This window comes from Oncorhynchus kisutch, linkage group LG19 (assembly GCF_002021735.2).
Source record: "Oncorhynchus kisutch isolate 150728-3 linkage group LG19, Okis_V2, whole genome shotgun sequence".
Taxonomy (NCBI): Eukaryota; Metazoa; Chordata; class Actinopteri; order Salmoniformes; family Salmonidae; genus Oncorhynchus; species Oncorhynchus kisutch.
Genome location: NC_034192.2, coordinates 8,928,046 through 8,951,268, shown reverse-complemented (window position 1 = coordinate 8,951,268; position 23,223 = coordinate 8,928,046). Strand labels below are relative to the sequence as shown.

General features: G+C 41.9%; 2 protein-coding genes across 6 annotated transcripts in view; one reads left to right on the top strand and one right to left on the bottom strand.

Moving 5' to 3' along the window:
* Window positions 1-16,819, bottom strand: part of LOC109910346 (scm-like with four MBT domains protein 2) — a 42,690-nt gene extending 25,871 nt beyond the window's left edge. For 3 of the 5 annotated variants that reach the window (XM_031797085.1, XM_031797083.1, XM_031797086.1), the window contains exons 1-5: window positions 16,717-16,819; window positions 11,741-11,925; window positions 8,679-8,773; window positions 4,989-5,229; window positions 1,130-1,150 (exon numbers count right to left, since the gene is read on the bottom strand). In XM_031797085.1, the coding sequence (XP_031652945.1) occupies window positions 1,130-1,150; window positions 4,989-5,229; window positions 8,679-8,773; window positions 11,741-11,831 (448 nt within the window). In that variant the 5' untranslated portion in view covers window positions 11,832-11,925; window positions 16,717-16,819. The remainder of the gene's footprint in view (window positions 1-1,129; window positions 1,151-4,988; window positions 5,230-8,678; window positions 8,774-11,740; window positions 11,926-16,716) is intronic. The other 2 variants (XM_031797084.1, XM_031797087.1) reach the window with 1 other exon arrangement.
* Window positions 16,820-20,486: 3,667 nt separating this feature from the next.
* The window catches only part of LOC109910343 (store-operated calcium entry regulator STIMATE-like), an 18,147-nt gene continuing 15,410 nt past the window's right edge, over window positions 20,487-23,223 (top strand). Inside the window, exons 1-4 of the mRNA XM_020509518.2 lie at window positions 20,487-20,965; window positions 22,440-22,488; window positions 22,686-22,781; window positions 23,120-23,223. The exon at window positions 23,120-23,223 is cut by the window's right edge and continues 18 nt beyond it. Of these exons, the coding sequence (XP_020365107.1) occupies window positions 20,785-20,965; window positions 22,440-22,488; window positions 22,686-22,781; window positions 23,120-23,223 (430 nt within the window). The 5' untranslated portion in view covers window positions 20,487-20,784. The remainder of the gene's footprint in view (window positions 20,966-22,439; window positions 22,489-22,685; window positions 22,782-23,119) is intronic.

The window sequence follows — 23,223 nt, the reverse complement described above, 5'->3', positions numbered from 1 at the left end:
CCTTCACTAGCTTTAAGCACCAGCTGTCAGAGCAGCTCACAGATGAATGCACCTGTACATAGCCCATCTATAATTGACCCCAAACAACTACCTCTTCCCCTACTGTATTTATTGATTTATTTTGCTCCTTTGCACCCCATTATTTTTATTTCTACTTTGCACATTCTTCCACTGCAAATCTACCATTCCAGTGTTTTACTTGCTATATTGTATTCACTTTGCCACCATGGCCTTTTTTTTGCCTTCACCTCCCTTATCTCACCTCATTTGCTCACATCCTATATAGACTTGTTTCTACTGTATTATTGACTGTATGTTTGTTTTACTCCATGTGTAACTCTGTGTTACTGTGTGTGTCGAACTGCTTTGCTTTATCTTGGCCAGGTCGCAATTGTAAATGAGAACTTGTTCTCAACTTGCCTACCTGGTTAAATAAAGGTGAAATACATTTTTTACAAAAATAATAATTTGGTGTGTCTAAATACAGTGTCACTTGATGTTAGTCAATGTATGTGAAAGGAAATAACATGAGTAAAATTATTAATCGTATCACAGTAAAGTATTTTAAAAGTATTGGCGACCTTAGATTTGAGAATTTGCGGACTCCATTTCCTAATTGACCTAAAAGGTATATTTGATGTTACTAAAATGCCATGCCCAAATGCCACTGTAATTCAAGAACCCCCCCTAATACAGATGGAAGTGTGCTGGCCTCACTTCTATCATCTATCCCTCCAAAATAATAGGTGGGGGAAGAGGTGAGAAATGGGGAAATACAGGGGGGCATGCAGAAAGACGGGGGGTGGGGGGAATAACAATTAAACAAACTCTGAGGCAACTTCCTGTAAGCTGACAAGGAGGAGGAAAAGGAAGCACACATGCAACGCTGAGAAGGTTAGTGATATGCAGAATCCTTGGGACGTCCCAACCCTAAACCCAACCCCTAACCTACCCTGAACCTAACCATAACCAAAACCCTAGCTAACCCTAACAACTGTTTTAAAAGTCAACTTCAATGGGGTGATGTCAGAGTTGGATGCCCCAAGGATCCCATTTAGACTTTTCCTTGCTGAGAAGAACTAGCAGGCAGGCAGGCGAGATCGTCAGGAAGACTGATAGGACTGCTTACCTTTTCTTAGGTAAACGTTATCTGAGAAACAAAAAGAAATAAAGGTAACTGTAAAATAGAAACATACACACACACACAAACGCATACACACACACACACACGTTGCTTGGCGTGATGACAAAAAACAATGAAGGTTATTTCATTGTTATTTGATCAATTATCATATCAAGGAGAAAACATTTAATTTGATCTTTATTTATCTAGGCAAGTCAGTTAAGAACAAATTCTTATTTTCAATGATGGTCTACGAACAGTGGGTTAACTGCCTGTTCAGGTGAAGAACAACAGATTTGTACCTTGTCAGCTCGGGGATTTGAACTTGCAACCTTTCTTTTAGTAGTCCAACACTCTAACCACTAGGCTACCCTGCCGCCCCATGAAGAAAGGTTGCCTTCCACTCCCCCCTGTTCCTGTTCTGCAAATACATGAGGTCTACCAGCCCTATTCACTGAGCCGCATACAGTAGCTAGTAAACTCACACCAATAGTCTGTCCACCTCTCATGCAAACCCTTATTATAGACAAGGGTTATTATATAACCCATAAACGCAAAATCTCTTGAGTCAAATCGAAACGAGAGTGTGTGCGTGCCATGGTGTGTGTCATCTACCCAGTCCCTTGGGTGTCATCTAGCCCACTAAACACTCATGGTTATTACAAAGTCCATTTCATTGCCATTCAGTCCCCTCAACCCATCAGCTCTCTGCCAACACGGAGATCCTCTGTGTCTCTTGTGGCCACTTATACTCCAGTGTGTGTGTTAAAAGGTCAATTAAAGCTACATAAAAATCTAGCACATTATATCCCCCACTGCTGCAGTTTCTATAGGTCTATTATATATATTTTTATACTGTCCTATTTTTACCCCACAGTGAGATTTGCCACCAGGTAAAGATTGCGGTGTGAAAAAAGGTCAGGTAGAAGCAAATTCAGCATAAATAAATCAAAACTCTGTTATGGAGGGTGAGTCATGTGGAAGAGATGATCCGGTGTGAAAATGCCTCTTCTAGAACGGCCTATAAAAGGAGGATCAGATGATAAATAATAGACAGGATTTCTTTTTGACAAGCTTTGGAAATGGGTGAAACAGAAGGATCAGGGGGTGGAAGGGAGAACGTCAGGTTAGCTAGAGCACTAGAGGTGGAGAAAGGGTGACTTTCAGTATTTACCATGGCTAATATCACATGAGGTTAAATTGAGTGTGTGTGTTTGCGTGTGTTCAACAAACTAAACAAGCTAAATAAACAATCACTTTATGAGCAAACATCGTGTTCATCCGAGTCCACCTTGAATTAAAGTTGCTAAATGTTTTTGGGTGTCAGTTGTGTGTTTGACTAAACAGAGCAGTCAGCTGTTGTGTGTTCGCTGACAACGCAGAATGAGCTCACACTCTTATTGACTCACATGGGCTGGCCCAGGGCAGGGTAGAGTGTCATAACAGGCTGAGACTGTGTGTGTGTGTCTTGGGATAGGGTGCACTGTGTCTGTGTGATCAGGCTTAATTGGGGTATCTAAAAGCTACAGGTGTTGTATTATACTAGAAGGTCAGGTAAAGTCCAGCTACAGGTGTTGCATTATACCAGAAGGTCAGGTAAAGTCAAGCTACAGGTGTTGTATTATACTAGGAGGTCAGGTAAAGTCCAGCTACAGGTGTTATATTATACTAGGAGGTCAGATAAAGTCCAGCTACGGGTGTTGTATTATACTAGGAGGTCAGGTAAAGTCCAGTTACAGGTGTTGAATTATAGTAGGAGGCCAGGTAAAGTCCAGCAACAGGTGTTGTATTATACTAGGAGGTCAGACAAAGTCCAACTACAGGTGTTGTATTATACCAGGAGGTCAAGTAAAGTCCCAGCTACAGGTGTTGATTTATACTAGGAGGTCAGGTAAAGTTCAGCTACAGGTGTTGTATTATACTTGGAGGTCATGTAAAGTCCAGCTACGGGTGTTGTATTATACTAGGAGGTCATGTAAAGTCCAGCTACGGGTGTTGTATTATACTAGGAGGTCAGATAAAGTCCAGCTACGGGTGTTGTATTATACTAGGAGGCCAGGTAAAGTCCACTACAGGTGTTGTATTATACTAGGAGGCCAGGTAAAGTCCACTACAGGTGTGGTATTGTACTAGGAAGTCAGGTAAAGTCCAGCTACAGGTGTTGTATTATACCAGGAGGTCAGGTAAAGTCCCAGCTACAGGTGTTGATTTATACTAGGAGGTCAGGTAAAGTTCAGCTACAGGTGTTGTATTATACTTGGAGGTCATGTAAAGACCAGCTACAGGTGTTGTATTGTACTAGGAGGTCAGGTAAAGTCCAGCAACAGGTGCTGTATTATACAAGGAGGCCAGGTCAAGTCCAGCTACAGGTGTTGTATTATACTAGGAGGTCAGGAAAAGTCCACTACAGGTGTGGTATTGTACTAGGAAGTCAGGTAAAGTCCAGCTACAGGTGTTGTATTATACTAGGAAGCCAGGTAAAGTCCAGCAACAGGTGTTGTATTATACTAGGAAGCCAGGTAAAGTCCACTACAGGTGTTGTATTATACTAGGAGGTCAGGCACAGTCCAGCTACAGGTGTTGTATTATACCAGGACGTCAGGTAAAGTCCCAGCTACAGGTGTTGATTTATACTAGGAGGTCAGGAAAAGTCCAGCTACAGGTGTTGTATTATACTAGGAGGTCAGGAAAAGTCCAGCTACAGGTGTTGTATTATACCAGGAGGTCAGGTAAAGTCCCAGCTACAGGTGTTGATTTATACTAGGAGGTCAGTAAAGTGCAGCTAGAGGTGTTGTATTATACTAGGAGGCCAGGTGAAGTCCACTACAGGTGTTTTATTATACTAGGAGGTCAGGTAAAGTCCACTACAGGTGTTTTATTATACTAAGAGGCCAGGTAAAGTCCACTACAGGTGTTGTATTGTACTAGGAGGTCAGGTAAAGTCCACTACAGGTGTTGTATTGTACTAGGAGGTCAGGTAAAGTCCACTACAGGTGTTTTATTATACTAGGAGGTCAGGTAAAGTCCACTACAGGTGTTGTATTGTACTAGGAGGTCAGGTAAAGTCCAGCTACGGGTGTTGTATTATACTAGGAGGTCAGGTAAAGTCCACTACAGGTGTTGTATTATACTAGGAGGTCAGGTAAAGTCCACTACAGGTGTTGTATTATACTAGGAGGTCAGGTAAAGTCCACTACAGGTGTTGTATTATACTAGGAGGTCAGGTGAAGTCCACTACAGGGTGTTTTATTATACTAGGAGGTCAGGTGAAGTCCACTACAGGGTGTTTTATTATACTAGGAGGTCAGGTGAAGTCCACTACAGGTGTTGTATTATACTAGGAGGTCAGGTGAAGTCCACTACAGGTGTTGTATTATACTAGGAGGTCAGGTGAAGTCCACTACAGGTGTTGTATTATACTAGGAGGTCAGGTGAAGTCCACTACAGGGTGTTTTATTATACTAGGAGGTCAGGTAAAGTCCACTACAGGTGTTGTATTGTACTAGGAGGTCAGGTAAAGTCCACTACAGGGTGTTTTATTATACTAGGAGGTCAGGTGAAGTCCACTACAGGGTGTTTTATTATACTAGGATGTCAGGTAAAGTCCACTACAGGTGTTGTATTATACTAGGAGGTCAGGTGAAGTCCACTACAGGGTGTTGTATTATACTAGGAGGTCAGGTGAAGTCCACTACAGGTGTTGTATTATACTAGGAGGTCAGGTGAAGTCCACTACAGGTGTGTGTTCAGTATATGATCTATAAAGCAGCAGATGAAGAGGGTGTTTTTTCACTATAGGCTAAGATGTGTGTATTCAAGTGTAAAACGCAAATATAAAATTCACAGCCCCGTGTACTGCCCCTACCTTCAGGGGGTTGGAGGGTCTTGTTGTTCTGGGTGCACCAGCCTACTGGGTGGAGTTCGGCTGTCATGACATCACACCAGAAGTCGGCCTTGCGGTCATCTCCGTAGCCACTGAAGCGTAGCAGCAGCAGCTGGCTGCAGGTGGTGACGATGGTGGCCACCCAGTAAGTGTCTGGCCTGCTCTTATTGGCCACCTCCAGCTTCATCCCCGGCTGGAAGCTGCTCTGTAGGCTGATGTCCACCTGCGAATGCCAATCAGAGAACACCATGTCACACAAGAGGCAGCCCTTACTGACAGTGATAGGTGAGCTTGATTCTAAATGGGCCTGCACTTAAGAGGTAAATCAAGTGCATTGGGCGAGATAAAGCACATCTATACATTGACGTTCTAAAGTGGATGACACCACAGGTCTCCATGCAAAATGAGGGACGTCTGACTGGCTTGCTGAGCCATGATTGACAGAGTAAAACACAGGTGGGCCACAGGTAATGAACAGGTCATTTCTAAAAAACTCCCCATTCACACTATCTGTTTATGAATCTGTTTGTTCACAAGGGTCAAGGGTTCTTTAAAGTTCCACTGATCTTTCAACCACTTACGGACAGTGACTCACAGAGAGAACATGAGGACGAGAGAGAGAGAGAACATGAGGACACGAGAGAGAGAACATATCTATGGGCTAGTACCAGGAAATGGATAATGTAATATGTTTCAACCATAGCCACAGGCTCCCACTCACACATATCTAAAAAACCAATTATATAAAAACACAACACACAAAACGCACACACACTGCCTGTGTTACTGGAAAAAAGCCAACATCTTAGAACTAAAAACAATGCAAATGGCTTCATGACTTCCTGATAAAAACAAAGCAAATATGCTGTATCACACTGGATGGCTTATGTAAGAGAGGCAGAGGCAGAGAGAGAGAGACAGAGACAAAGACAGAAGACCGAGAGAGAGAGACAAAGAGAGAGAGAGAGACAAAGAGAGAGAGAGAGACAGAGAGAGACAGAGACAGAGAGCGAGACAGAAAGACCCCACAATGAATTACTTTTTTAATTGGCACTAAGTCTGTTGAGAGCATGAGAGATATTTCACCATTTCACATTTTCAGGGGAAATCATGCTCTTTTCCTGTGACTCAGTCCACTTACCAACAACACTCCCATTCAAATATTCAAACACTCCCATCCCGGGCAATCCCAAAATAAAAAACGGGCAATCACATCAGCGCACCCCTCACGGACTTCACACACAGAGCTTGAGCCCCGCTTAAACTGGCATCTATGAAATCAGTCAACGTCATTAAACACACTGTCTACTTCCATACTGTACGCTTCTTTCTTTCCGCTACATTATGTAGGACTACTTATGCATTCCCTTTTCCCATCGTCCCCTGCAGCTGTGTTGAGGGCCTCCTGAAGATAAGCATGATAGACATCTGTTCTCACTACTACTACTGGCAGTCTAACACTACACCAGGCAAGACTGGGGAGTACTGTAACATATAAGGCAGGGAGGGGTATTCAACTCTTACCCTACGAGGTCCGGAGCCTGCTGGTTTTCTGTTCTATCTGATAATGAATTGCACCCACCTGGTATCCCAGGTCTAAATCAGTCCCTTAGAGGGGAACAATGAAAAATGGCAGTGGCACTGGCTTTGAGGTCCAGAGTTGTGTTTGATGGATATAAGATATACATGCCTTTTTCCAACTTCCATGGAGCCTGAGTCATAATCTCTGAGTAATTGTGTGGGTTGTGTTCAGGCTGGCTGGTTTGGTGTGGGTTGGATTAAATGGAATCAATGCTAAATGTCACACAGGAATGTACATGTGTATGACGCCAAAATAGACATACACTGTGTACAGCACATTGGCGAAAGTATTCAGACCCCTTCCCTTTTTCCACATTCTGTTAGGTTACAGCCCTATTCTAAAATGGATCAAATAAATACAAATCCTCATCAATCTACACACAATACCCCATAATGACAGAGTGAAAACATGTTTTTAGACATTGTTGCAAATATATATAAAAATAAAAAATTAAAAAAATACATTATTTACATAAGTATTCAGACCCTTTGCTATGAGACTCGAAATTGAGCTCAGGTGCATCCTGTTTCCATTGATCATCCTTGAGATGTTTCTACAACTTGATTGGAGGCAATCTGTGTTAAATTTAATTGAGTGGACATAATTTGGAAAGGCACACGACTCTCCACAGTTGACAGTGCATGTCAGAGCAAAAAAACAAGCCATGAGGTAGAAGGAATTTTCCGTAGAGCTCCGAGATAGGATTGTGTCGAGGCACAGATCTGGGGAAGGGTACCGAAAAATTTCTGCAGCATTGAGGGTCCCCAAGAACACAGTGGCCTCCAGCCTTCTTAAATGAAAGAAGTTTGGAACCACCAAGACTCTTCCTAGAGCTGGCCAAACTGAGCAATTGGGTGAGAAGGGCCTTGGTCAGGGAGGTGACCAAGAACCCGATGGTCACTCTGACAGAGCTCCAGAGTTCCTCTGTGGAGATGGAAGAACCTTCCAGAAGGACAATCATCTCTGCAGCACTCCACTAATCAGGCCTTTGTGGTAGAGTGGCCGGACGGAAGCCACTCCTCAGTAAAAGGCACATGACAGCCCACTTGGAGTTTGCCAAAAGGCACCTAGAGGACATTGAGACCATGAGAAACAAGATTCTCTGGTCTGATGAAACCAAGATTGAACTCTTTGGCCTGAATGCGTCACGTCTGGAGGAAACCTGGCACCATCCCTCGGTGAAGCATGGTGGTGGCAGCATCATGCTGTGGGGATGTTTTTCAGCAGCAGGGACTGGGAGACTAGTCAGGATGAAGGGAAAGCTGAACGGAGCAAAGTACAGAGAGCTCCTTGATTTAAACTTGCTGCAGAGTACTCAGGACCTCAGACTGGGGCAAAGGTTCACCTTCCAACAGGACAATGACCCTAAGCACACAGCCAAAACAATGCAGGAGTGGCTTCGGGACAAGTCTCTGAAAGTCCTTGAGTGGCCCAGCCAGAGCAGCACTTGAACCAGATCGAACGTCTCTGTAGAGACCGGAAAATAGCTGTGCAGTGACGCTCCCCATCCAACCTGACAGAGCTTGAGCGGATCTGTGGAGAATGGGAGAAACTCCCCAAATACAGGTGTGCCAAGGTTGTAGCGTCATATCCATGAAGACTTGAGGCTGTAATCGCTGCCAAAGGTGCTTTAACAAAGTACTGAGTAAAGGGTCTGAATACTAATGTAAATGTGGTATTACCGTTTTTTCTTTGTCATTATGGGGTATAGATTGATGAGAAAAAAACGATTTAATCCATTTTAGAATAAGGCTCTAACGAAACAAAATGTGGAACAAGTCAAGGGGTCTGAATACTTCCCGAATGCACAGATGCAACAATGACGATGCAGGGTATGTCATCTCTGGTATTTGAGTCTCAGTCAACAGCAGTGACTCTGAATATGTGACTGTGTTTGAGTGTGGTCTTCAGCAAGTAAGTCATGACTGAGCCTATGAGCCTAACTACACTGTGTTTAACATCATTAGCTAAAGCACATTCTCACTCAAACACATGTTTAAAGGGATTTGCGTGATTGCCACTCATTCAACAACAGTGTTTACAAGATGTTGTGGGGGTTATGGAAATGTAAACGTGTGTTTCTCACTCACATGTTTGAAAGCGGTGTGGGGTGCAGCGGTCGTCCCCGTCTCCTCTAGGTACTCCTCCCAATTAAAGTCGGCCTCTTCCTCCATGGAGTCTGCGTCTGATAGGAAGAAAGTGCCGTCAATCATTTTGACTGCCACCAACCCAGTCACAAAACATTAAAGATCACCATAAAAACAACCATCACAGCATCACACTCAATAATGACATGTTTCATTTCATTAACTAGCAGAAACAAAATCATTCAGTCGACATTCATACCGGTTACAGACTAGGGTGATATTGTCTACATGAATGCGGCTGCCACTGTATTGAAGCCCTTGGACACAGGTATTATTTATTGCAGGCGATAGGTTCAACACACATCACTGCATTCTGTATCAAAGTGGACCAGTATGGGTGGAAAAAGTATGAACACGTATGCACTCAAATGTATGTAAATTGCCCTGGATGTGCTAAATCAATACATGTCAAATGTACAGGCCTACGTCTCTTCACTAAATCTGAGCTGGAATCTTTTTTTCAGTCTATTCCGTTCAAACAACTTGAGCCTATGCGCACGTTGTAATCAAAATTAAAATCTTAATTGGCTCATTTCAAACTGTCCTTTGGTGAGGCGCAGCTGGGAGCTAGTTCTGTACGATAGTGAGTGGTGGGGGTCGATAAACCAGAATTGGGGGATCTCTTCCATCATCGTCTAAATCTCCAGTTTGGGAGCATTTTGGCTTCCTCGTAGATTACAACACAGATGGACAGAGAGTTGTGGATAAAACATTAACAGTATGTCGCCACTGCTCAACGAGAATGGCCTACGCATCTGCCAACACCTCAAATATGTTGACACATACGCTGACATCACCCCAGTATACCGGAGCAAGACAGAAGAGCAAAGAAACATAACATCGTCTCACCTCTGCATTCAAGCAATCCTTGGCAGCTGATTCTCACTGGGTCAAAGAAATTACAGGAGTGATAGGTGGACTGTGTTTATATTTATTTAGTCTTTGGTTTAGAGCCGCAGGTACGCACCCATTCTCGGTGGTTGAGAACAGAGGGTTTCAGCACCTCGTGAAAGAGCTAGAGCCACGTTACAAACGTCCCTCTTGCATTCATTTCAGCAAACAGATAGTATCTGCTCTATATATGCAAGCCAAAGCTGTCAATGAATTGGCCAGTACACACTGTGAAGGCACTTAACAGGTACAGACCATTACATTAACCCGGAATGGTTGATGTCCCATGCTACAGACAAGCCCTCTTCATCAGAGTCCCAACTGTGCATCTGGCACTTAGAGGCAGTTTCATGGTGCGTTCGTAACCAAGTGGGAAGTGGGAACATATCACATATGACTGGAAACAATCCACTTGAACAGCCCTCCAACTGTTAATTACTAGTGGGAAACGCGTCTATCATCCCGAGCACCCACTTCTCTGACATGGTGATCTCTGACGTCACCTACTAAGGAAGTGGCCTTTATAACAATATTATCTGCAGTTAAAATAAATCCATTATTGTGATTTTTGAACTCTAATTTCTTGGATATGTAGGTTAATGTGTATAGTGTATTTGTATGTGTATTCCTGTGCTAAACAGGGCTCATCTAGAAAAGAGACCTTGGTCTTAGCATCGACTCCCTGTCAAAATAAAGGTTCAATCAAATTCAAATAAAATACAATGCAGTGGAGAAAAAGCAATGAAACAAGAATAATGTTGTAAGTAAAACAGAATATTTCCTCAGTCCCGAGCGAAAGAGTCGAGTGGAATACAGTTTGTGTGGAGTGGGGGGAAAAAATGTGTACGCCTTCATTCTGCAACGATCAAAGTCACGGTGTAAACTGATACGTCGTAATAAGCATAACATACAGATTTAATGAGACAAGCAGGGTGAGATCTGATCACACACACCAATGTCATTTCTCTAAATCTACAGGGAAGGAACTTTATACAGAACACAGCAGGAACTGGCTGAAATGCAATTCAGTCTCTTTTCAACCATCCAAATGAGGTCACTTGAAAATGTATCTGATCTTTAGTGAGTTTTATGTGTGTGTGTGTTCCAGGTCCTACATCATTCAACTAATATTTCTCCTCAAGGTGAGAACTGTTTAATTTGCCGGTGGGAGACTGTTACTTGGACAAGGTATAATGTGTGTGTGTGTGTGTGTGTGGTTTCTCCCCTCTAGGCTGTGTCTCATGGGACTTTGTGTGTGGGACTTAACCTGCACTAATGAGAGGGAAGAAACTACCAGTTGATGCAGAATCTGCAAGGCTTGCACTTCTCCTTTACACATAGTAGTGTGTGTTTGTGAGTTCACACTCCACATCCCCAGACCTTTACAAAGGCTATGACGTCATACCTTCCACTATCCATCTCCACCTGATTCAAAGGGGTCACGTTACAAACGCTGCTTTTAACAAAAAGCAATCTTGTATTTGGGAGTCAGAAAAGCACTTTTTCCTTAAAAATATGTTTATAATTAAGAAGATGTTAGATCAACCATAGTGTTGAGAAAATTTTCCTAGGTGAGTTGCATTTCCTCTTTCCTGTCCGCCCGACAAAACATTCCTGTTTTCTATTTCTTTTCATCAGAGTTCCACTTTTCCAGTCTGTTCATCTGATAAGAAGCACCTTGTCGGGCTGAACATTACAGAACAAGGAAGTGAACACAGGAAAACAATGACAGAGAGACTAACTATGACTCTACAGCCAGCTCATACATCCCCACACCACTGACCAGGTAAACTGGACCAGATTCTCTCACAGGTTGACACAGTGGCTGCTGCAGATTCCTGCTGAACAATCAAAACAAAAAAATAGCCCTGTACTACAAGCATTCTGAGACCTTGATGAAGGTCAATAATGGTGTGGCATGTCAAAAGGAATGGGAAAAATTGGAAAATGGCTGCTTTTCAATGCAATCACTGAGCATTTTGAAACCACAACCCCCTGTTGTGATTGTGATACAATGGAGATAAACGGTTGTGCGCTTCACGTGTCATCAAACAATGACAGACAAAAAATGAGGAAGAGATTGAAGAGTAAAAAGTGTAGGTAAAATCCCTCACCTGAGTACACCTGTTCTTCTCTCCCATTGGTCGGGCTGTGGGATTTCCCCACGGAGAGGGCCAACGGCCTGTCCTGTGGGCGGGACTGCATCCTGCTCTCTCTTCCTGGTGACCTTTACCCTTTTACCCTTTGTCCGTCTGTCTTCAGACTCCCCAGTCTTCACTGCATCTCCCTCATTCCTCCACTGTGTCACACAAAGGAGGAGTTAAGTAGGAATGGAGCATTAAAATCCATACCATGTCCATCTAAACTGTAACGAAAGACAATACGGGCAATTATTTCAGACCATACAGAAAAAGAAGAAACCCGCACACTGCTCTTGCTAGCGTCACCGCTCTTTAATAAGCTTTACGTGTCTGCCTCAAGGCCTTCGTCATAGCTCCACCCACATCCGTTCCATGCATCGAGTGGGGTTGGAGTCGGGGGAAAATAAGTAAGTGTTACCAAATATAACAATGCGTTTCATACATTTTAGAATAAAGTGTGTACCACAAACCACAATGAGGACTCACCAAGCAAGTTTTCATAAATCATTGGGTACAGCAAGAAAAACATCAGAGTTATCTGAAATGGGGGCATTAATTCATGTTCACATTTACAACATAACATACATTAGGCATTTCATCATTAAGAACTTAGGAAATAATGTCTGGGGAGGGGGGGGGGGGGGGGGGGGGGGGGGGGGAATCCCAAAACATTCTCTTTTGCTCAGAGTATTATTTTTTTTATCTCCTCCCCTGTCTGATATCTTAACTTTCTCTATGCCACAAAATCTTAAGGCAGAGATGTCGTTTCTCCTGATTGAACTTTAATGGTCACGAATACTCTGTATGAGAGAACGAGCGGTTTTGCCTACACAACAGCCCACTGCACAGAAGGAATAGCCTCTGTTCTACTAATGGTATATGTACAGCATAGAATACCTGCTCAGCACAGTGTATTTCGATGTCTCTGCTTGGTACAGTCTGCGAGAGCAATATGCAGTTTCTGCTGTCGTGGATTTGCATACCTCAGCACAGCTCTTCAGCCACAAGAGATAACCAATCACAGTTGAAATAAGGTAGATGACCAGGACCGACACACGCCACAAAGATCAGCGTTACATAAACCATTACGAAAGAAGAGGTATTTCAAATGACTTAAATCGCTCATACAGGAATCCTAACGCTTAGTCATAATTTACTCAGAATTGTGTTTTATGGCAAAGATCTTAGAGAAAAACAAACAAAATATGTTCCTATTGTTTTTCCACTCTGTCTCTTTGCCAGATCACATGGTCACAATTGTGATATTTTGGGATGACTGCCATTTCGCTCAGCCTCCGCAATGACTCACTCGAACTGCACGCACTTCCATCAAATGTTCAATTAACACTGATTCATAGAGCAGATTCATACCAATTCCCTTCAATCAAACTAATACACAAAAACAACTCTCTGCAGACTTCGCAAATTTGCCTAAGCATTCAAATCCCCATTCAAAAGAGCAATAGGCAATGCTCTGTGCTTGTCATCATGCGTTTTTATAGCATGAGGAACCTCGTTGGAAATGCATTTAAATCACCTCGATGCTTAATTGCATAGCTGTGTCCTTTCACAACATGTAATCCTTCTGAATGTGTCCTCTGTCACGCAGGGATCCAAACACACATATATCCATAGCGTAAACAACAAGATGGTCTAATTGGACTCACATGACGCTGCCCCCTGTCCCTCTCCACTCAGCCTGATAGTCCACATTCTCCGGAACGCAAACATATGATCCATCTACTGACTTCAGTCCAGAAACTATCAGAGATCACAGTCCACAGGGTCCATTAAATAACTCAAATGTAGTATAAACCTCAATGTCTCGGACACAATCAGAGAAAATCACAGATTTACATGTAGGCTTACAGGATAAAGAGAACCGGGCAACTTATCTCACAGACAGAGGGTCACTTATCCCAGAAATGTTCTCACTGATTTAAATCGAAAAGGTTCACTATTATAGCATTCAGTCAGGAGGATCTAAGGCTGCGTTTACACAGGCAGTCCAATTCTGATATATTTTGTTCACTAATTGTTGTTTAAAAACAAAAAACAAAAGCAGCCTAACTAAACCACTAAATTGAAACATATTGGTCCATACTCCTCCCCAGTATCCCAGTGAGCAGCCCAGATTGGATCCTGGGGATTAGGCTGATCTGTGTGTTAATCTGAGACGCAGGTCTTTCCTGGTTAAAACCTCGTCAGATTGAGATGGTGGGGGGCGGTGTAATGGGTTAGCCCTGATGAGTCCAGTAGGCACCACATGCCGCCCCTTAGCTGCCTTTCTCTAAAACCCCAACCAGGACAATAGAAAGATTTAATGGGGAATTAACAGATTAACTAACACTACTTGGTCCTGGGTGTGTCCTTCCTCATCTCCCGTCATGTTTTTGTTTGTAGGTATCAAAATTTGACACAATTTATCCTGTTAAGAGTAATGATCTCTCAACGATTTCTACACTTCTGTTTTATCACTCACTATGTAATCTACAATATTACATCCAAAGAGAGATTTCATGATTTGTCAGTATCTATGATGTATTAGTATAATATATCAGTAGAATATCGTGTCTTGTCTCTATGGCTCATCTAGCCTGGTGTGTTCCTTAAACAGCCTGTGATGCTGTGTGAGATCAGCTGACTGAGATATTTAAAAGACTGAAGTGCAAACAACTGCCCTGGGCAGACAGACAGACAGGCCACAATGCACAGAGGTAATGAGAAAACATACCAATGGGCAGCCTACTGCCTACAGCAGCAGTCTTCAGGAAACTTCTCCAGCATCAAGCCATTGTTTAAGTAACATCACACCAGAAGGTCTATGTGATTACTTTTTCCATAAACTAAAAAATAATCGAAAATAGATGGAAATGGATGTTGTTTGATCTTATTCCAAATGTCGTGTTGTTGATGTAGGCCAATCATTGGACAGCCTTTCTGCGCAGAGCACGTTGTGTCTGTTATGTTGACTCTTGTGCCACGTGATTCTCATTATCTCTCCTCCAGACATTGAGTCGCTCATGATCGGGTCAAAAGAAGAAAATATATATATTTTTTTTAACTCCTGTGAATCATTCATCCACACACCTCACTGAAGACTCTTAGTGGAGAAAACGAAATTTGGCTTTCTTTACATTGCAATTAATCTCGTCAGCCAGACACTTCCCATGAGCAATTAGCCCGGGATGCAGACACTTCTGAACTGACGATGTCAAGTCACAGCCTTGACCTAATGACTTAATACATCCGTTTTCCATATCATTGTGTTATGTAAATCACTGTGAAAGATGTGTTAGTAATGTAAGTTGTTCTTGGCTAATACAATTCTCTGTCTTCACTCACAGAGCCAATCCATCAATGTTTCATCTGTTTTTCCTTTAGAACCTTACCAGGGACATTTACATACAATGGCATCTGCTACCAAAAGATCGATTATGAACGGCGCTGAGGAGGACATGAATAAAACCATCAATAACCATGCATCCTTGATCATCTTTACCCCTATACCAGATCCCTGAACACTTCATAGGGTTTTACTGTAAAGAGGCGAGATCTTCTCCGTGATGTTGCTTACTTCCATTCCATCTACGCTACACCAGTACCAAGTCAAAACCATCTCACATGACAGCCACGGACCTACCGTATGTTTTAGGGTTTTATGGCAATACGCGACCTGAATATGCATGAATGCGCACATGCACATCACTGTTCATTCGGAAGCGTGGCTTATTTTTATATTCATTATGGAGCCGAATGTAATTCCGAAGAGGGATCATCAGAATAATGTGCCGCTAAACTCCGGTTTTGCTGACCGCCCGCAATAAAAAATAAATAATTAAATGGATATATGCGCGGTTTAACCCAAGTAGAAACTTCATCATAGAAATTTGACATCGTCGGATTGGGAGAATTACCTCGTGCAAATTTACAATCATCAAGATTGGATGTTAAAACCTTGATGGATGATTAAAAGGACAAATGGAACCGTTCATCAGACCATTATTCTATGTCTACTAAATAACGATTAAAAAAATAGATTGTAACTGCTAATGCTGATAAAGTGAAACAGGAAATGTAGCTATGCGTACTGTGCATTCGTGGGATACGGGTGTCGTCGAAGTCCTCTCGGTGCGTTACACAGTCAGTCATTTGTATTTCGCACTTCTCTAATGTACTTTGCTCACAAAGTATTGCAGCGGAAAAAAACTCTAACGTTATTGCTAAGCGTCCACTTCTAATTTAATTCATTAGAGCTTGTTAATGTGCATCAAAAGAAACTAAAACTGGACGGTTAACTGCAGTAATTAATTTTTTTCCTCATTCAAAGATTTTACATGCAGTTTTTTACACACCAAAACCCGCCATGTTGAAAGTGGTTTGACATATTGGCAATGTCCGGTATTTTCCGATGCCTTTGCGCACCTATGTGTGGAAAAAGCATGACACACCTACACGTTTAAACTGTAAATATGAACATTTAAAACGAAGTCAGTAGTGTGAACTTATGAGCATTTCACTATTTTATCGTTTTCAGTAGAAAGCAGACCGTTAGATGGAAATGCATTTATCAGGCTTATTGAAATGTGTTTTTCCTACGCACGGCAAGCATTAAAATAAATGTTTATTATAAATAAACTAATTTATTTTGCATCAAGGTTTATATTAAATAAAGAAAAACAATCATACTAACTAAATTGAAAGTGCCACGAAGCGACGTTCTCACCGCATGTGAAAGCTATAATTACGCACGTAAAAACACTTTGAACAACTTGGCTCCTGAATACGCCAGTATTTCTGTTTCTAGAGAAACAGCCTCGGGTAGGAATGGTTAAAGGTTTTAGCCAGGAAAAACCATTCACGGTAGATATTTCGTCGAGAAAACGACGGCTCTGGATTAGTAACCTACATAAATATTTAAAGAAGCGTCAACCTGTCACCTGTCTTACCTTAATTATGTTTTTTTCGAATCAAATTTGCGAGCCTTTTTCGTTCGGTGGAAGCCAGCGAGCGACGTCTTCCAACTGCACAGCACAGAGCTCGTTCCAATATGGCATCTCACATCTGCGCATGTCCAAAAAATCTTCAGATTATTTTCAAACCAACTCCTTCAATGACCTTTAGTGCAGTTACGAAATTTGTTCAGCCAATTATAAATAGAATGTCGAAGTAGGCTACCCACCCCCATATTTTAACCCCTCGGTCTTTCATAGCTGAAATACACAACACATAGTTATTGTTACCAGTGTGTTTACACAATGATGAAGCCACCATTTGTACAATTCTGAAACAAGTTTTAAATCTATATTTAACTAGGCAAGTCAGTTAATACAATGACGGCCTAACCCGGTTAAACCTTAACACGGACGACGCAGGGCAGATTGTGTCCGGCCCTATGGGACCCCCAATCACGGCCGGTTGTGATACGGCATGGAATCGAACCAGGGTCTGTAGTGCCGCCTCTAGCACTGAGATGCAGTGCCTTAGACCACTGCGCCACTCGGGAGACCAATTCATGATAGATGTAATGATATTTCCGAATAGGTTTTTTATTTTTATTGTCGAGACTAATTGTTTTCATTGTTTAAAAATGGGAATATAGTTAATATCTTCTATTAAGGGTGTTTTTACATGTGAAATATACGTGTCCAATACACAAATCCCAACAGAAGCCAATAGTCATACTGTATAGTCAAAGATAAAAACCTGTTAAGCCTGGAGCCAAAAATGCTTGTCTGACAACTATTTGACTTTCAAATAAATTAACCAACGTATAGGCCTATGCATGTGCTAACCCCTTCTATGAGAATTACATTGGCACTGTTTCTGATTGTTACAGTCGTGTCTTGACATACTAACCTTTTCTTTCGGCTAATTGTGTGTTTTTCTTAAGAATTATGCTATTCAACATATAATGAAACGTAACTCAATGTTCAGTTTGCACGAGAGACAGAATGTCTTACTGATTACAAGGGAATTCAGTGTAACATACTGCACAGAAGTCGTATTCATTTGAAAGACAAGTTAAAATGATATCGGTTTTTATCAGCTCAATTTGTGTTGTTCTTGTAATGTTAGTGCATAATGTAAAAACTGTTTCCACTTGACTGAAAACTGAACACGTTTATGCACTTTATTAAAACACTTAGAGCAGCCTACATGAGATGTAACCATTGACATTCATTGATAAGCAATGCATTGATAAAAGCGAGTACGCTCATGATCATTCTGTCCGTCAACCAAGTCTTTGTATTCATGGGGTCCAGAAGCAAATGGGGGTATACGGGCCTCATATGGTCCCAGTTCGGCCCATGTCTCCAAAGTCCCAAACTGAAGGCGACTCAGCAAGGCATGAACGTTTTAAGTTTCCATAAATTGAATTGTATTATCAACTATAATATGATCAGGGTATCTTCATGACAATGTAACAAAAGCATCGCATTCAATGGATATTGCATTTAGAAGCAGCCCTACTGTCCTGTCACATTTTTGGAATGCCTCATGTACTAAAGTGGCTGTCATCATTTTATTGTTCTCCCTAAATGACACATATTTAACATGCCTACTCCATATGGAAGATTGTCCATTGCATCAAATAATTGTTATAGCGTTCAAGCATTACTGTAACATTTAAAGTTATTTCATACCAAAGTCAATGCTATCCTCTAGTGGCAGAGCGTGTGTAGGCCCACTCGACAACTGAATGGGAAAAGACAGACATGATGCGTGTATGAAATATCACATTTTAAACTGTCTTGAACTGGGGATCATATCTTATGAGGATATTCTTTTGACTAAATAAATGTACATAAAAAATATGCATGATTGTTTGAAAACTATAGTTACAACAGTGTATTGTGGAGGTTTTAGGTGTGTAAAATGTCAGGCTATACTATTTGGTATAGACTGTGAGTAAATCAATTGTTTTAAATTGCGGCACAATAATGCAAAATCTAAATTGCGCAATATAGACCTACTTGTTGGATAATGATTTTGGTAAATCCTGCAACCTCCTTCGGCTGTCACCATCCCATAACTGTGCTATTAGGAATGAGCATCATCTTCCACTTGCAACTCAAACAAAAAAAGCAGTCCCTTAAATAGGCCTACCGAATAGTCTGAGTTACCTAGCCACCACCGGCCTCATCCGCACCCCTTTGGTGACGCGAATGCCTCTCCGCGGCTTCGCCACTCGCGGTCCATCCCGGCGGAGGGAAGTGTGCGTGTGCACGTGGTGGTGAGGTGCTGGTAACAGATGGTTGGTAAGAAACTCGCGGTTTGATCTGCCATAGGCTTTAACAAGTGCGCGGGGGAACGGATTGCACCGGCCACTGCCCTTTGTCTGTGTGCCAGTCAGAAGAAAAGTGATGGTTTGTCTCTACAACTCAATAACTCCCAAATTCACCTAGCCTGCCTTGACAATGACCATGGAGTAGGCCTATCATAAACCTTTGGATTTAATAAAATGCCATAGGCCTATTGCAAACCCATAGGCTATGGATATAGATTGACTACGTTATTAATCAGTAATTAATTAGATTCCAATTCCCTCCTCATTCCATAACTGGACAATAGTGGCTTGATGACTAGGCCCTGGCCATTAAAAGTCGTTTTTGCTTATTAACACTAGAAAGGCCGTGAGGGATCCCACTTTGAGCCAATGAGCAGTTATTCTGACTGCAAAATAACAGTCTTATAAATATATTTCATATACTATTGCACAAATAATCATTTGGTTGTGTGTTATGAAGGCTTGGGTAACATTAGAATATGTTACCCAATAAAACAAATCAAAGGTAATTTTCATTGGTTTATGTTAGTGTAGGTTATCTGTGTTGCACATGGAACCGTTATACTTGGAAAAGGTGATATTTTGAAATAGAGCTCATCTCTTCAATTTTTAGAGTTATTCGGCAAAGGTAAGCGCTTTGGAAACCTCAGAATCGACTCTTTCTGATACTATATAGAAGTCAGAAGGTCTTACCTGCATACAACTCTGTAGGAGCCTCAGAGGATTTGAAAAAGTCATTTTCTGGTGCTCTGTTTCCCTGCCTCTGTGTCAATTCCAACTGAACTGCATAAACTGCACTGTCTCTTCATATTCGATTTGACAATTGACAATATGTTTACCCATCAGACTATTGTCAATTTAATATTGTCTTTAGGCTAAATCTGTTATTGTATTTGTGAAATTATTTTCAATATAGTTTAGGTGTAGTTTAGATGGGCCATCATCACCTAAGCAGGCTGACTGCTGGTGAATGACTGGCGGTGAATGAGCGGAAGAAAGAAATACCCTAATGTCCTTTTAAAACTGGATATAACACAAATTCTGTTTCTGAAATCGAAATCGAAATTCTAAACACAAATGTATGCGATAAATAGACTTATTTAGGCATTAGTTTAAAAATGGAAGAAACATTTAAATGTAATTAATATGAAGTCAAAATGACTGCCTCAACGCTTAGTGTTAAAGCCACTATTGTTATCTCTCATCATGTGTAGGACACATCATCTGACTGCTGTATTATAGATAATTCATATAACAAAGGTCGTCCATTTAGATTAAATTATAGGCTAAACTCTATACATGTGATTAGTTCGTGGTAACTGTTAAAGAGCATTTCAAATGGCGCTCGGAACATTGATGCCCCCCTACTGCGGAGTCCGGAGCGCGTGACCGCAATTAACAAAAGGAACAAAGACCGCCTGAGCTCGCAGAGATCCAAGGAATTCAACAGCAGGAGGTGACGTCAGAATCCCGTATTTTGCAGTTGATATGGAGTAGAACATTTAACCATGTTCCTGACTTTAGTTTTCGCATTTTCGGTGGCTCCCCCCCCCCCCCCGCAAAATACTTTTGTTTTAACTTTGCGAGAGAGGCATTGAGCAGTGATAGCATGACAAATTCGTTTTGTTTTTCTTGAGATTGGAAGGCTCCTAGATCTCTCCTCGCAAACAACAGGGGAAGTGCCCCCTGTCCTTTGTCTGCTTCGGGTGTTTTTAAAGTATTCGACATGGACATTTACGGATACAATGGTGTTTTTCTGGTCAAAAGACCGTTTAATAATGCAGTTTTTGAGATTTCGAATATGTCAGACATTACGCATCAGGGATGCGATAACGGGGCTTTGACAAACAGATTCGGAGTCTTGATTCAAGGGTTGCTGGCCATAGTTGCCTTCAGCACATTGATGGGTGAGTATCTTTCAGAAGAGAACGTAACAATGTTTCAAGGGCTGAGCAGTATAATTGTATAGGATAACTTATTGTTTCGAAATAGCAGATCATGTTTAAAATAAAATACTTAGAAATCACCTTTTAAAGGGAAAATCAAGGGTCTACTCAGCCAAGCACTGCTCTGGTATCCACTGCAGAGCTCCTCTCCATCTGTGAGCACGTGGCAGTTTGTTTGTTTATGCTATTTGACGTTTCATTCCGATAGGCTGCTGTTGCACTTTATAAGGCTGATAATAAATATAGAATTATATTATAATTCCATTTAAATAGTCTATTGTAAGAATGTTTCCCATATCCTTTTATGTGCTAAGTTTTAAATATTCAGCGCCACGCGTAGCCATATGTCATCCGTGGCCCATCAACACAAATGTAAACGATCTCGAATGTATCCTATAACTATCCTATAACTATTAGACTATTGTGTATATTTATAAACTATCCCTAAACGATAAACTACTGGTAAACGATCTATAAACCCATTTAATTTATATTATTCTTATTATTGAAAATCCTCTTCAAGACCGGGGTGAACGTTTATGGTCTATGATGGAGCAAACTACTTTGAGAGGGTGGTCATAAAATCCTACAGAATACATAAATGCCTTTTTGAATATGAGAGAAGAGGCTCTGTCTATATCTCTATCTACAGTGAGAGGACATATTGTAGTCATGTTCTTTACAACAGAGTGTTTTATGACAGAAAGGGGTCAGACTCTATAGGTGAGTGGAGGATCAATTAGCTTTGACCTTCTCACAGTTACTTATTAGTAAGAATATCAATATTTAGCTGTGTGTGTGTGTGTGTGTGTGTGTGTGTGTGTGTACTGCGTCAGCCAGAGTACCCAAGTATGTTAATATACTGCTGAAAATCAAGGGTCTACTCAGCCAAGCGCTGCACTGGTATGCACGGCAGAGCTACACTGTCCATCTCAATGCCTCTCCTCTGCCTGCCAAGATGCATCCATCTTTGTTTAGAGTCCTCTTCCTCTTGGCTATTTTGGTGACTTCCTCCCATTGACAGACCACTGGCCCCACCTTTTGCGTGCCAGAGTTCTTAGATACAGTTGCTATCATTTTATGCCAGGCACCAATTCTGGCTTTGCATTCTAACCTTCAGATAGTTTTTGGGTGATAATGAGTCAAACTACAGCCACAACATGATGATTGGTATGTGAAAAGTCACACACTCAGACCTTGTGTTAGATGGGGAGAGAGGAACAGTGGGTTCCTGTTAGACATGTGGCCCTGAGCTGCCAGTGTCCTGATGGGGATGGGGGGACTGGGGGAGCATGTGGTTCTGACTGTGCCTTTCTTTATCCATCTCTCCTGGACCCACAGAGGACATGTACACTCACAGAGATAGCCATAGAAGAGTGAAAAATTCCTGTCTCTCTCTCTCTCTCTCCCTGCGTCTCTCCATCTCTATCTACAGTGAAGAGGTTCCGTGAACCCGTAGGGATCAGAAGACCGTGGAGGATCTGGTGAGAGACCAGTGTTTTTTATCAGAGACTGTATCAAACCCCCAGGGAAGAACAGGAGACCGTCGGTTGATCACATGGCTGAGGATCAAAGATTCTATTAGATTTAGAGATGTTAATGTTTGTTGCTTGACTTCTATATTTGCCTATTACAAGTCACCATGGTGATGACCATCCTACATTTCACCCCATCTCTACAGGTTTTACGACATGTCCAAGCAGGCCATTGGCGCTCTCTTCATCCACTTCGCCAATGTGTTCCTCTCCAACCTCACAGAAATGGACCCCTGTTCCCTGTGAGTCCATAGCTGTGATTGGACAGGTTTGCAGAAACCATCTTCCAATCTAAAGCCTCAACCAATCATTATGATAAATAAATAAGATGTTCTATTGTGACATACATTAGACAGGTGCAGTGAAATGTGTTTTACACGGTCGTCCATAGTAGTATGGTAGCCCTAGTGCAAATTAGGTGATAAGTCCCTTGCACAAGGACACATTGACAGATTCTGCACCTTGTCGGCTCATGTATTCCAACCACTGGCCTTTCAGTTACTGGCCCAACACTCTAACCGCTAGGCTACCTGCTGCCCCAAGTCAAATCACCGACTCACTTCCTGGTGGCTTTCCACAGGTATTTGATCAATTTCCTGCTCGATGCCACGCTAGGCATGCTGGTCATCTGGGCGGGGGTCAAGGTTGTCTCCTGGATCGTGGAGTACAAGCAGTTCGCACTGC